Source organism: Oncorhynchus mykiss, chromosome 22 (genome assembly GCF_057628025.1).
Source record: "Oncorhynchus mykiss isolate SJ-2025 chromosome 22, ASM5762802v1, whole genome shotgun sequence".
NCBI classification, from domain to species: Eukaryota; Metazoa; Chordata; class Actinopteri; order Salmoniformes; family Salmonidae; genus Oncorhynchus; species Oncorhynchus mykiss.
In genome coordinates, this window is record NC_143043.1 from 49,179,031 (window position 1) to 49,191,547 (window position 12,517).

General features: G+C 40.2%; 1 protein-coding gene across 1 annotated transcript; it reads left to right on the plus strand.

Annotated features, from left to right (window-relative positions):
* The first annotated feature begins 2,192 nt into the window (after nucleotides 1-2,192).
* On the plus strand, nucleotides 2,193-3,158 carry LOC149972880 (trace amine-associated receptor 6-like). Its single transcript, XM_090216377.1, has one exon. The coding sequence runs from the start codon at nucleotides 2,193-2,195 to the stop codon at nucleotides 3,150-3,152; it is 960 nt and encodes a 319-aa protein (XP_090072503.1). The 3' UTR covers nucleotides 3,153-3,158.
* The last annotated feature ends 9,359 nt before the right edge of the window (nucleotides 3,159-12,517 follow it).

Sequence of the window (12,517 nt, forward strand, 5' to 3'; positions counted from 1 at the left end):
CAACATAAATGCTGGGGCACTTTGGCCTGACACCCACCCTATTGTCTACATATTGTTATATTGTTATATTAAATTATTTTATTATGTTGTGACTTTTGGTTAATTAATATTCAATATCATGTACTGATTAATTACTGGAATAATTCACTGATATGATTTATTTGATCATTTTTGTTATCCTATGAAAATGTATCTAAGAGGGGCACCATTGGATAAAGACAAACCCAGGATTAACCTTTGTCAGTCGGTAACTTTAACCGTTATACCATTAATTCCATATTCCCAGTGTAATCAACAGTCAATTTGACTATATTCTCCTTTTTAATAGTCGAGAAGCTTTGGAATTGCAAAAACCCATTTTTTTCGCAAATTAACTCAATGCCACAAAAAACTATTTCAAGTTTTTATTTACTAGACTAAATAAGTTGCAAAATGAGGTAGTTAAGAGATACGATATAAGACAGGGTATACATTGCATTCGGAAAGTATTCAGACCCTTTCCAAATGTTAAATTACAGCCCTTATTCTATAATTTATTAAATTGGTTTAATCTACACACAGTACCCAATAATGACAAAAAAAAACAGGTATTTAGAAATGTTTGCAATTGTATTATCAATAAAAAACTGAAGTATCACATTTACATATGTAGGTATTCAGACCCTTTACTCAGTACTTTGTTGAAGCACCTTTGGCAGTGATAACAGCTTTGAGACTTCTTCGGCATTGCGCTCCAATCTTGGCAGACCTATATTTGAGGAGTTTCTCCCATTATTATCTGTAGATCCTCTCAAGCTCTGTCAGGTTGGATGGGGAGCGTCGCTGCACAGCTATGTTCAGGTCTCTCCAGAGATGTTCGATGGGGTTCAAGTCCGGACTCTGGTTGGTCCACTCAAGGACATTCAGAGACTTGTCCCGAAGCTACTCATGCGTTGTCTTAGCTGTGTGCTTAGGGTCATTGTCCTGTTGGAAGGTGAACCTTTGCCCCAGTGTAAGGTCCTGAGCACTCTGGAGCAGGTTTTCATCAAGGACCTCTCTGTACTTTTATCTGTTCATCTTTCCCTCAATCCAGACAAGTCTCCCAGTACCGTCCGCTAAAAAACACCCCCACAGTATGACGCTGCCACCACCATGCTTCACCGTAGGGATGGTATTGGCCAGGTGGTGAGCGGTGCCTGACTCTTGACATTCAAGTTAAAGTGTTCAATCTTAGTTTCATCAGACCAGATAATCTTGTTTCTTATGGTCTGCGTGTTTTTTTGGGCAAATTCCAAGTGGGCTGTCATGTGTCTTTTACTGAGTGTTTTCTGTCTGGCCACTCTACCATAATGGTTTGATTGGTGGAGTGCTTTAGAGATGGTTGTAGGTTGTATGGTTGTAGGAAGAGTCTTGGTGGTTCCAAATGTGGTGGTCCCACAGTTATCAGTGCATGTCAGAGCAAAAACCAAACCATGAGGTTGAAGTAATTGTCATTTGAGCTCAGAGACAGGATTGTGTTGAGGTAAAGATCTGGGGAAGGTTACCAAAACATTTCTGCACCATTGACAGTCCCCAAGAACACAGTGCCTTCCATCCATCTTAATTGGAAGACATTTGAAACAACCAAGACTCCTATCCCAGGTCGCAAACAGGCCTTTGTGATAGAGTGGACAGATGAAATAGCCTCTTCAGTAAAAGGCACGTAACAGCCCGCTTGGAGATTGCTAAAAGGCACCTAAAGGACTAAACACTGGCCAGCTGACATGTGGCGTACTGTCATGTCTCCTGAGGTTGTGGATTATGGTCCAAACTGAGCACTGACATCACCCAAAACTGTTAGTCTTAAACAGTTATCCTATTTCCCAAGTAAAATAGCCTTTGAGTGACCAAAATATCACCCATGCTATGCTACCGTTACTTTCTTATCTAACTGTCAGTAAGGCTGAAGGACAGGCTAGGTGGGCACAGAAACATCCAATCCTGTCATACATTACATCATGCTTTCATGTTTGTTTATTGAACCGTTTGTTCATTTGTGAGCTCACATGCGCATGTGTGTGTGTGCAGAGAGACTTCGGGGAGGGGAGTGGCTGTCAGAAATTCAGGGATAAATATTGAGACAGAGCTCAGAGTTTGTCAGAAGGCGGACCTGACAGGGACACACACAGGACCAAGCAGGAGCAGGACCTCAGCATTTTTACTTTTTATTACAAATGGAGGAACATGAAGATGTTCAATACTGTTTTCAAGACAGAAACTCTTCATGCAGAAAGGCTTTGCTATCGACATCTATCTACATAACACTGTACATCTTCTTCTCATTGATTTCAGCAGTTACAGCTTTTTTGAACATACTGGTGATCATCTCCATCTCTCACTTCAAGCAGCTCCACACTCCAACCAACCTGCTCATCCTCTCTCTGGCTGTGTCAGATTTCCTGGTGGGACTGATTGTAATACCAGTAACGACTGTAGCAATAATGGAATCATGCTGGGGTTTTGGGGAATATTTCTGTGTGTTTCAATTCTACGTCTCTTGTTTGTGTACTTCTTTATCTCTGGGCAATTTGGTCTTGATATCTATTGACCGCTATGTTGCTGTGTGTGATCCCTTATTGTACCACTCTAAAATAACAATAGCAAGAATGATGTGTTGTATATCCATTACCTGGTGTTCTTGTATCATATACGATGCTACTATTATAAAAAACTTTGTAAGTGTACAGGTTCCGGGTAGGTGTTTGAAAGAATGTTTAATTGTTGAAGGGTTAAATTGGGTTACTATAATTGACCTTGTACTTAAAACCGTTGTCCCGTGTTCTATTATTATAACACTTTATATGAAAATCTTTGTGGTGGCCAGATCACAGGCCAGAAAGGTATTTTCAAAGGAGGCTGCCAGTGTGTCTGGTGTTAAAACTGTACAGGCAAATAAGTCTGAGAGGAAAGCAGCAAAAACTCTGTCTATTGTTGTTTTCAACTATCTAATTTGTTGGACTCCATCTCTATTTATTTTCTTTCTTTCTTTTTTAACTGAAAATGTATCATTCTTCATCATCAGTTTTCTGCCACTTGTTAATTCCTTAATTAATCCAATAATTTATGCTTTCTTTTATCCATGGTTCAAAGTGACAGCTAAAATTATTTTAACTCTGAATTTAATACATTCATAGTTCCTATGTTTTTTTTCCCCAGTTTGACAAACAGGTTTGATATGGTTTTGTTATACAATTGTTGTAATTGCTTCTTTCATGTAACAATACTCTTTCATTACAACTTTCTAATATTTATTTGCGCTTGCTTTTGAACAACAGAACAGCCTGAATTCGTCAGGGCATGGCCTCTACAAGTTGTCAAAAGTGTTCCACAGGGAGGCAGGCCCATCTTCACTCTAATGCTTTCCACAGTGGTGTCAAATTGGCTGGATGTTCTGTGGGTAATGGACCATTCTTGATACACACGGGAAATTGTTGAGTGTAAAAAACATAAAACCGTTGCCATTCTTGAAACACTCAAAACCAATTCCCCTGGCACCTAGTACCCTACCCCTTTCAAAGGCACATACATATTTTGCAGAGCAGCTCTCTCAGAATCTGTTTAGTGTGAATGAACATGGAGATAGTTAACGCTTTATAATAACACCTTGTAATGAAGAACGTATAATGGATTAGTCAATAGTTTATTCATCATTCATGTATCATTACTCCCACATTTGTTTTAGTTAGCTGGTTATTCACACATTTATTAACACCTTTTATACTGTGTAATAATGATTCATAAGATATTTCATAATATCTTTAATGAATGAACTTATAAACCATTTACTGATCATTAGTATATGCCATAATGAATAAGCACAACAGTGCAGGAGACCACAGTAGACACTTCATCCTCAACATACTGGTTATGAACACTATCACTACCACTACTCTCACTACCACTACTCTCACTCCATCACTGCTGCCAGGTCAGGGGTCACACCAGATCAGCTCTGTCAGATGCTGTTCAGTCTGAATGAATATAGAGATTGGTAACACTTTGTAATAATGAATGTATAATGTTTATTTTGACTCCACATCATTAATGTCTCATTACATGTATAATGGATTAGTAAATAGTTTATTCATCATTCATTCATCATTACTCAGTCTTTATGTTTTTTAACATTGCCCTCTAGTGGCTCAATTGGGACACAACTCTTTCAACAAGTGTACTGAAGTTGAAATGAATAACACTGCATGGTATTAGATAACGTCCAAGTCTAATTCATTGGTGTATTATGTAAGTAGTTGATGGTAAAATTTAAGAATATGGATATGCAATTATGGGTAATACTTTATAACTGTGTTCAGTAATAAACCATTTGTAAGGCATTTACAGTTTGCATTTACATTTACAGTCACTCTTTTAATCATTACTCCCATGTTAGTCAGCTAGGTATTCTCACTTTTATAAATAACTACTATGTGGATTAATGATAAACACAACAGCGCAGGAGACTGAAGCAGCCATTTCAACCTCAACATACTGGGTGTGAACACTACCACTACTCTCACTACCACTAGTCTCACTACATCACTGCTACCAGGTCAGGGGTCACACCAGAGCAGCTCTGTCAGATGCTGTTTTTTTTCTGAATGAATTTAGAGATTGGTAACACTTTATAGTAACACCTTTTAGTTAGTAAATAGTTTATCAATAAGTCATTCATCATTCAGTCATTCAGTCAGTATTCACATTTGCTTTAGTAAGCTAGTTATTCACACATATATAAACAACTTTTATAGTTTGTAGTAATGATTCATACATTCATAAGATGTTTAATAAATGTCATTATAAACCATTTACTGATCATTAGTAAAGTCATTTTGCAGACCATAAACACATGACTTCCTTCAGCACACAACAGTGTGACTGTTTCAGAATCAAATGTTTAATTTAACCTCCTCTGTGTTGTTTTGTGTTTATACTTTAACCATTGATATGTTCTAGATTATTCAGAGAATAGTCAATTCAAATAAATGTTGCGGCCGCCATGACATTTGTCTTTATATATATTTTATATATTTAAAAAATATATATTTCACTGTGACCTGTAGCTTTTGACTTTCACGCAGTGTGCAGGCTGTTTACTGAGTGAGTGAGTGAGTGAGTGGTGGGGGTGGGGGGTGTGTGTGTATGTGTGTGTGTGTGTGTGTTGAGAGCACACTGAAGCTGAGTCATGGTGACAGAGCATCATGCACACACGTGGTGTCATCTTTTTACCAGTTGTAGGTAGGCTATTTAGATTGTCATTATGGAGACACCCTTTTTCCATAAAACATTTTAACACGCTAGAACAGCGACAAAGCACTGGAAAATGAAAATGACTTAAGGCGCTCTAGAGGCTTTAGATAATTTCGCTCAGAGATGGTTTAAAGTAAACTCTTTTCTAATGTCGACTTTTCTAATGGAAAATTCTTGTCAATCTAAGCGTTTTACACATGCTCAGTTCTTGGGTCTTGAGCGCTGCACAAGTTGACATTTGAAATGGAAGTTATGAAACTCCCTTGTTTGCTTGTGTTATGTGAAAATGTCCACAATGATACTGACATGGAGAATGGTACATTTAAGTGATAATGCAAATTGTATTTTCTCTTCAGACATTTTGCTTCTTAGTGTACATCAATATTCCTTCCTAATGCTCTCAATGACTTAATGGGAAAGGGTTTATTGGTTAAATGTTGCAATGAATATAAAACAAATATGTTTTCAGGCCTTGTGAGCGAGTTTTGAGAGGTAATTTGTGTGACTCACAATTGGCCCAGTGTCCTCCCGGTTAAGGGAAGGTCTGGTAGGGGTAGGCTTTTACTGACTTGCCTAGTTAAATAAAGGTTAAAAATATATGTTAAATTAGGCTAGTTTTCAGGCCTTGTTGGCAGGTTTTGAGAGAAATGTTATGTACAATCAATCAAATTAATTTATAAAGCCCTTTTCACATCAGCCAATGTAACAAAGTGCCATGCAGAAACCCAGCCTAAAATCCCAAACAGCAAGCAATGCAGATGTAGAAGCACTGTGGCTAGAAAAAACTCCCTAGAAAGGCAGGAACCTAGGAAGAAACCTATAGAGGAACCAGGCTCTGAGGAGTGGCCAGTCCTCTTCTGGTTGTGCCGTGTGGAGATTATAACAGTACATGGCCAAGATGTTCAAACATTTATAGATGACCAGCAGGGTCAAATAATAATAATCACAGTGGTTGTAGAGGGTGCAACTACTCTGAGACAAGGCTGAGTATAACCTACGAAGAACTCCCCCACGGCACAAACTCGAGGGGGGCGCCAACCCGGACAAGTAGATCAAGTCAGTGACTCAACCCACTCAAGTGACGCACCCCTCTTAGGGATGGCATGGAAGAGCACCATAAAACCAGTGACTCAGCCCCCATAATAGGGTTAGAGGCAGAGCCAGCAAGGGCGGTTCGTCGCTACAGTGCCTTTAAGTTCACCTTCACACCACTGTGCCAGACTGCACTCAATCATAGGACCTAATGAAATGATGAGTCTTCAATAAAGACTTAAAGGTCAAGACCGAGTTTGCGTCTCTCACATGGATAGGCAGACCATTCTATAAAAATGTAGCACAATAGAAGAAATCCCTGCCTCCAGCTGTTTGCTTAGAAATGATTGGGACAATAAGGAGGCCTGCATCTTGTGACCGTATGAGCAAGCCCATGTAATGCTTTGTAGGTTAGCAGTAAAACCTTGAAATAAGACCTAGCCTTTGGGCTAGGTGTCCCTCTAGGGGAAAACTTCCGCTGAAACTGAAAGGCGCAATTCAAACAAATAATCTTAAAATGTATGGATATTAAACATTTAGGTACACACAAGTGTGTTATATCTGTTGAAAGATGAATTCTTGTAATTTTTTTTTTCTTGTGCATTTTGCTATTTTTCTGTTTTCCTCATGACTCCAGCCTGCTTGTTGACTATGGAATGTATTGTTTACCCATCAGTGGGACAGACTGTTTGTAGCCACATCTCACCTTCTTTGGATTCATGTTACCTGATGAAATTACTGTACAATATGATCTTGTTGCCATCTAATGCACATTCAAATGTCATAAATCAACACTGCAGAGCACTCCCTGTCCTCTGTCGTACCTTTATTGTATTACTGTTGACAATATCTGTAAATGTGCATGTACTCCCTGGCCCATCTATAGTTGCTAGCACCAATTCTGACTTGTGCTCTGATATCTGCTTTACTGATTTATGCTCTCGTAAAAGCCTGGGTTTTCTCCACATTAACACTAGAAGCTTGTTACCTAAAATGGAACAATTAAAAGTGTGGGTTCACAGCTCCAATCCAGATGTGCTGGTCATTACTGAGATGTGGTTAACGAAGAGTGTTTTGAATAATGATGTTAACCTTTCTGGTTATAACCTTTTTCGGCTCGACACATCTTCCAAAGGTGGGGGAGTATCAATCTTTACCAAGGATCACCTTCAGTGCTCAGTTGACTCCACCAAGTCTGTACCCCAAAACATTTATTTGCTGATTTTAAGCATTAAGCATTCAAAAAGCACTTTGTTGACTGTTGCTGGGTATTATCGACCTCCATAAGCATCGGCCTGTACCCTACCTGCCCTAAGCTCTCTCCTGGCCCCTTACACTAAGTCTTAATTTGTCCTGCTAGGTGACCTAAACTGGGACATATTTAAACAACCTGAATAGTCTGAAAGCAATTGGACACCCTAAATCTTTGTCAGATTATTACCTGAGAAGGTATGACTCCAAACTGTTACGGTTTTCTTCCGTCGAAGGAGAGGCGTACCAAAATGCAGCGTGGTTATTTCAATACATCTTTAATAAAAGATAAACATGAACAACACAAAACAAATAACCGTAAACACCTAAACAACCTTATCTGGTGCAAACAAACACTGAGACAGGAACAATCACCCACGAAACACTCAAAGAATATGGCTGCCTAAATATGGTTCCCAATCAGAGACAATGATAAACACCTGCCTCTGATTGAGAACCACTCCAGGCAGCCATAGACCTTTCTAGACAACCCCACTATACCACAATCCCAATACCTACAACAAAGCCCTAGACAAAACACACCACATAAATAACCCATGTCACACCCTGGCCTGATCAAAATAATAAAGAAAACACAAAATACTAAGACCAGGGCGTGACAGAACCACCCCCCCAAGGTGCGGATTCCCGGCCACACACCTAAACCCATAGGGGAGAGTCCGGGTGGGCATCTGTCCACGGTGGCGGCTCCGGCACGGGACGTGGACCCCACTCCAACAAAGTCTCAGTCCGCCTGCATCGCGTCCTTAGATTGGCGACCCTCGCCGCCGACCATGGCCTAGTAACCCTCACCAAGGACCCCACTGGACTGAGGGGCAGCTCTGAATTGAAAGAATAATGGATGGTGATAAATACGGGGAAATTATTTATGGAAACCTGTTTGTATTTTCAGAGATTTAAACTTCTTAGGGCTGAGATCCCTTTAACGGGATCGATATGACAGCCAGTGAAAGTGCAGGGCGCCAAATTCAAAACAACAGAAATCTCATAATTAAAAATCCTAAAACATACAAATGTTTTATACAATTTTAAAGGTAATCTTGTTGTTAATCCCACCCCAGTGTCCGATTTCAAATAGGTTTTACAGCAAAAGCACCAAAAATGATTGTTTGGTCAGAACCAAGTCACTGAAAAGCAGCCATTTTTCCAGCCAAAGAGTGGAGTCACAAAAATCAGAAATAGAGAGAGAATTAATCACTAACCTTTGATGATCTTCATTAGATGAGACTCATAGGACTTCATGTTACACAATAAATGTATGTTTTGTTCGATAAAGTTCATATTTATATAAAAAAAGGAATCACAGTTCCACATTAAATGTTTGATTTGTTCGATAATGTCCATAATTTGTGTCCAAATAGCTACTTTTGTTAGCACGTTTGGTAAACAAATCAAACTCACGAAGCGTGTTCACTAGTTGCAGACAAAATGTAAAATAGTTCCGTTACAATCCATAGAAACATGTCAAACGATGTATAGAATCAATATTTAGGATGTTTTTAACATAAATCTTGAATAATGTTCAAACCGGAGAATTCCTTTGTCTTCAGAAAAGCACTGGAACGAGAGATACCTTTCATGTGAATGCGCACGACCAGCTCGTGACTGCTGGCAGACCTCTGACTCATTCCCCTCTCATTCAGTCCCCCTTCACAGTAGAAGCCTCAAACTGTTTCTAAAGACAGTTGACATCTAGTGGAAGCCTTAGGAAGTGCAACATGACAAATATCCCACTGTATCTTCAATAGGGGCTGAGTTGAAAATCGACCAACCTCAGATTTCCCACTTCCTGGTTGGATATTTTCTCAGGTTTTTGCCTGTCATATGAGTTCTGTTATCCTCACAGACATCATTCAAACAGTTTTAGAAACTTCAGAGTGTTTTCTGTCCAAATATAATAATACTATGCATATATTAGCAACTGGGACTGAGGATCAGGCAGTTTACTCTGGGCACCTCTGGGCACCTTATTCATCCAAGCTACTCAATACGTCCCCAGCCATAAGAAGTTAAGCTGGGACCACCTTCCAGCAGGACAATGACCCTAACCATACTGCTAAAGCAACACTCGAGTGGTTTATGGGGAAACATTTAAATGTCTTGGAATGGCCTAGTCAAAGCCCAGACCTTAATCCAATTGAGAATCTGTGGTATGACTTAAAGATTACTGTATACCAGCAGAACCCATCCAACTTGAAGGAGCTGGAGCAGTTCTGCCTTGAAGAATGGTCAAAAAACCCAGTGACTAGATGTGCCAAGCTTATAGTGACATACCCCAAGAGACTTGCAGCTTCAATTGCTGCATAAGGTGGCTCTACAAAGTATTTACTTTGAGGGGGATGAATAGTTGTGCACACTAGAGAGAATAAAGTAGACGGCACACGTCAAACGTATGATTTATGACCCTATGTCAGGATGACGTGTGCATGCCCATATTTGGGCATCCGGTCAGGACATCCTGGCGGGAACTGATCACGTGCTTATGCCCATATATGGGCATCCTGTTCCCACGCGTTAGAGGGTGTGCTAATTTATGCATATATTGCATAGATTCCTTTGAAGTTGTCATGATGATTGATTGGTTGAACTTGGGGGGTCTGTGTTTGAAAGAGAATGGCCCCACACCCCCTATTTGATTGCCCTTAGGGTTGTTGTCTATGAAGCAGAAATCTCTTGGAGGGGGATATTGTGTGTGTGTGTGTGTGTGTGTGTGGGTGTGGGTGTCTCTGCATGGGGTGTTAGAAACAAGGTCCCTTCGCATTGTGTACCTTTCAAGCTTTCAACAACAATAAAACTACCATCTAAATAATGTTTCTCAGCCTAACACACTGTTGAGTTTCCTATTTAGTTCTCTTTATATGTAAATGCCACAAGCTTCCGGGTGGCTCCAGCCTATGGATGTCCGGTGCATGTACACCGGGGGGATTTTGAAAGAGGGAGATTAGAACCCCAAAGTAATAAGGGGTAAGAAAGATCCTAAAGGCAAAGAGCTGATTTTACCCAACTCTGTACAAACCCCGACACTGGGTATGATAACTCTGACGCGTACGTCTAATGATCATTGTAGATGTTAACAACCGAGGTAGTTTAGAGTAGGTCAAAGATCTGTATAAAGGCAAAAAGAGCAACAAACTGACCTACGTGACCTCAAAGTAGGACAACCTACTTTTATAATAGAGAATGCAGGGATGTGTACTGAACATGTACCCATTATAAAACAAAATTATCTATGGTCAAATGCATCTAAAGTTTTTAATGAAGGGGCCACTGCATTCATTTAGATTATTTCAACATAGTCTAGAACCAGTAAGAACATAGATTGAATGATCTGCTTTGTGCTATTGAGCAAAAAGCCTGACCCATTTCTATGTAAGAATACCCACTTTTTATATTCAGCTTCTTAATTAAGCACTATCGAGTCCAGATGTGACTTTAGTCTGTTAGAGAGGACATTGGGAAATATCTGGTAGTCCGCACAGAGTAATACTACAGGCCTCCAGTTCTTAAGTTCACACAAGTCCCTTTTTTTGGACAGGAGAGTCAGAGCCGCCCAAAAAAACTTCTCCCCCTTTTTCCTTTTCCGCTTGACACCCTCCTCCTCCTCTCTCACCCTTCCCCACTATACTCTCCTCATCCACTAGCATAACATGACTAGGCCCAGCCTCAGATACCCCGCCATCTCTTGCATGACTAGGCCCAGCCTCTGCTGTCCGCGTCTCATTGCCCCTGCATGTTGACCTCGATTCTCCCCCTGGCGCTTGTACCCTCACCTTGTCTATGGGCTTTATTTGGGAACGCAAAGCACTTAGGCCCCAAATCCCCACACTCAAAACCCCATAGACTATCTGTACTGGCAAACCCTGCTTAGAGCCCCTCCCCATGCCTCACTTTAAAATGCACATTTAGCTGTTACTTATTGTTATTCAGAAACATGAATACTTGCTTCCGGAACAAAACAACGTGCTTAACGGCATCTGCCTGAAAACCTGCCGACAGTACACGAAACTCGCTAGCAAACTTACCAAAATGACACAGCTCTTTCCTGATTTGATCATCCGTAATAAACTGAGGTGAATTTGCGACTACCACCCTGGTCGAAGGGGTAGAAAGAGGTGAAACTGGCACCAACACACCCCTTACAAATGTTCCACTAGCAATGAGCCTACCAACCAAATTGACTATTTTCATGAACACAACCACAGCTCTGTTCACTCTAAAAGCAGAATGTATAAATTCAGCTCCTACCTGTTCACCGACAGTGAGCAGAACCTCCTCCACCTTAACTACATTCTCAGGAACACACCTGAATCAACGCTGTAACAACAGCGTCTCCTCCGCGCAAGGCTGAGAAGCCATCGCACATCACACCTTCCAAACCCCAGGAAACTAACTCTGTCCTCTTCCACTTTGAAAAAACAGTGGATAACGCTAAAACAAATAGTGCATTAAGTTAATGCACTATTTGTTTTAGCGTTACTCACTTTTGGATAAATAGTGTTCCCAATTTCAACTTCCTGCTACTCATGCCAAGAATATAAGATATGCATATTATTATAGATATGGATAGAAAACACTCTGACGTTTCTAAAACTGTTTGAATCATGTCTGTGAGTATAACAGAACTTATGTAGCAGGCAAAACCCAGAGGACTTTCAGCATCTTTAGGTCTCTGTCTGTTCACTGAGTTCTCATTGGCAAATTATATTTCTTATGAACCTGTTTTCAGTTCCTACCGCTTCCACTGGATGTCACCAGTCTTTGGAATTTGGTTGAGGTTATTCATTTGTGCAATGATATCTAGGGACTGCGTAACACTGTTGAGAGTTGGCCAAGACATGAAAAGTAGCGTTACTTTCCTCTCGTCCTCTATTGAAAACAGATAGAGCTGTATTCAATTAGATCGATTATTAAAGTTTAAAAATACCTGAAGTTGTATTACAAAAGTAGT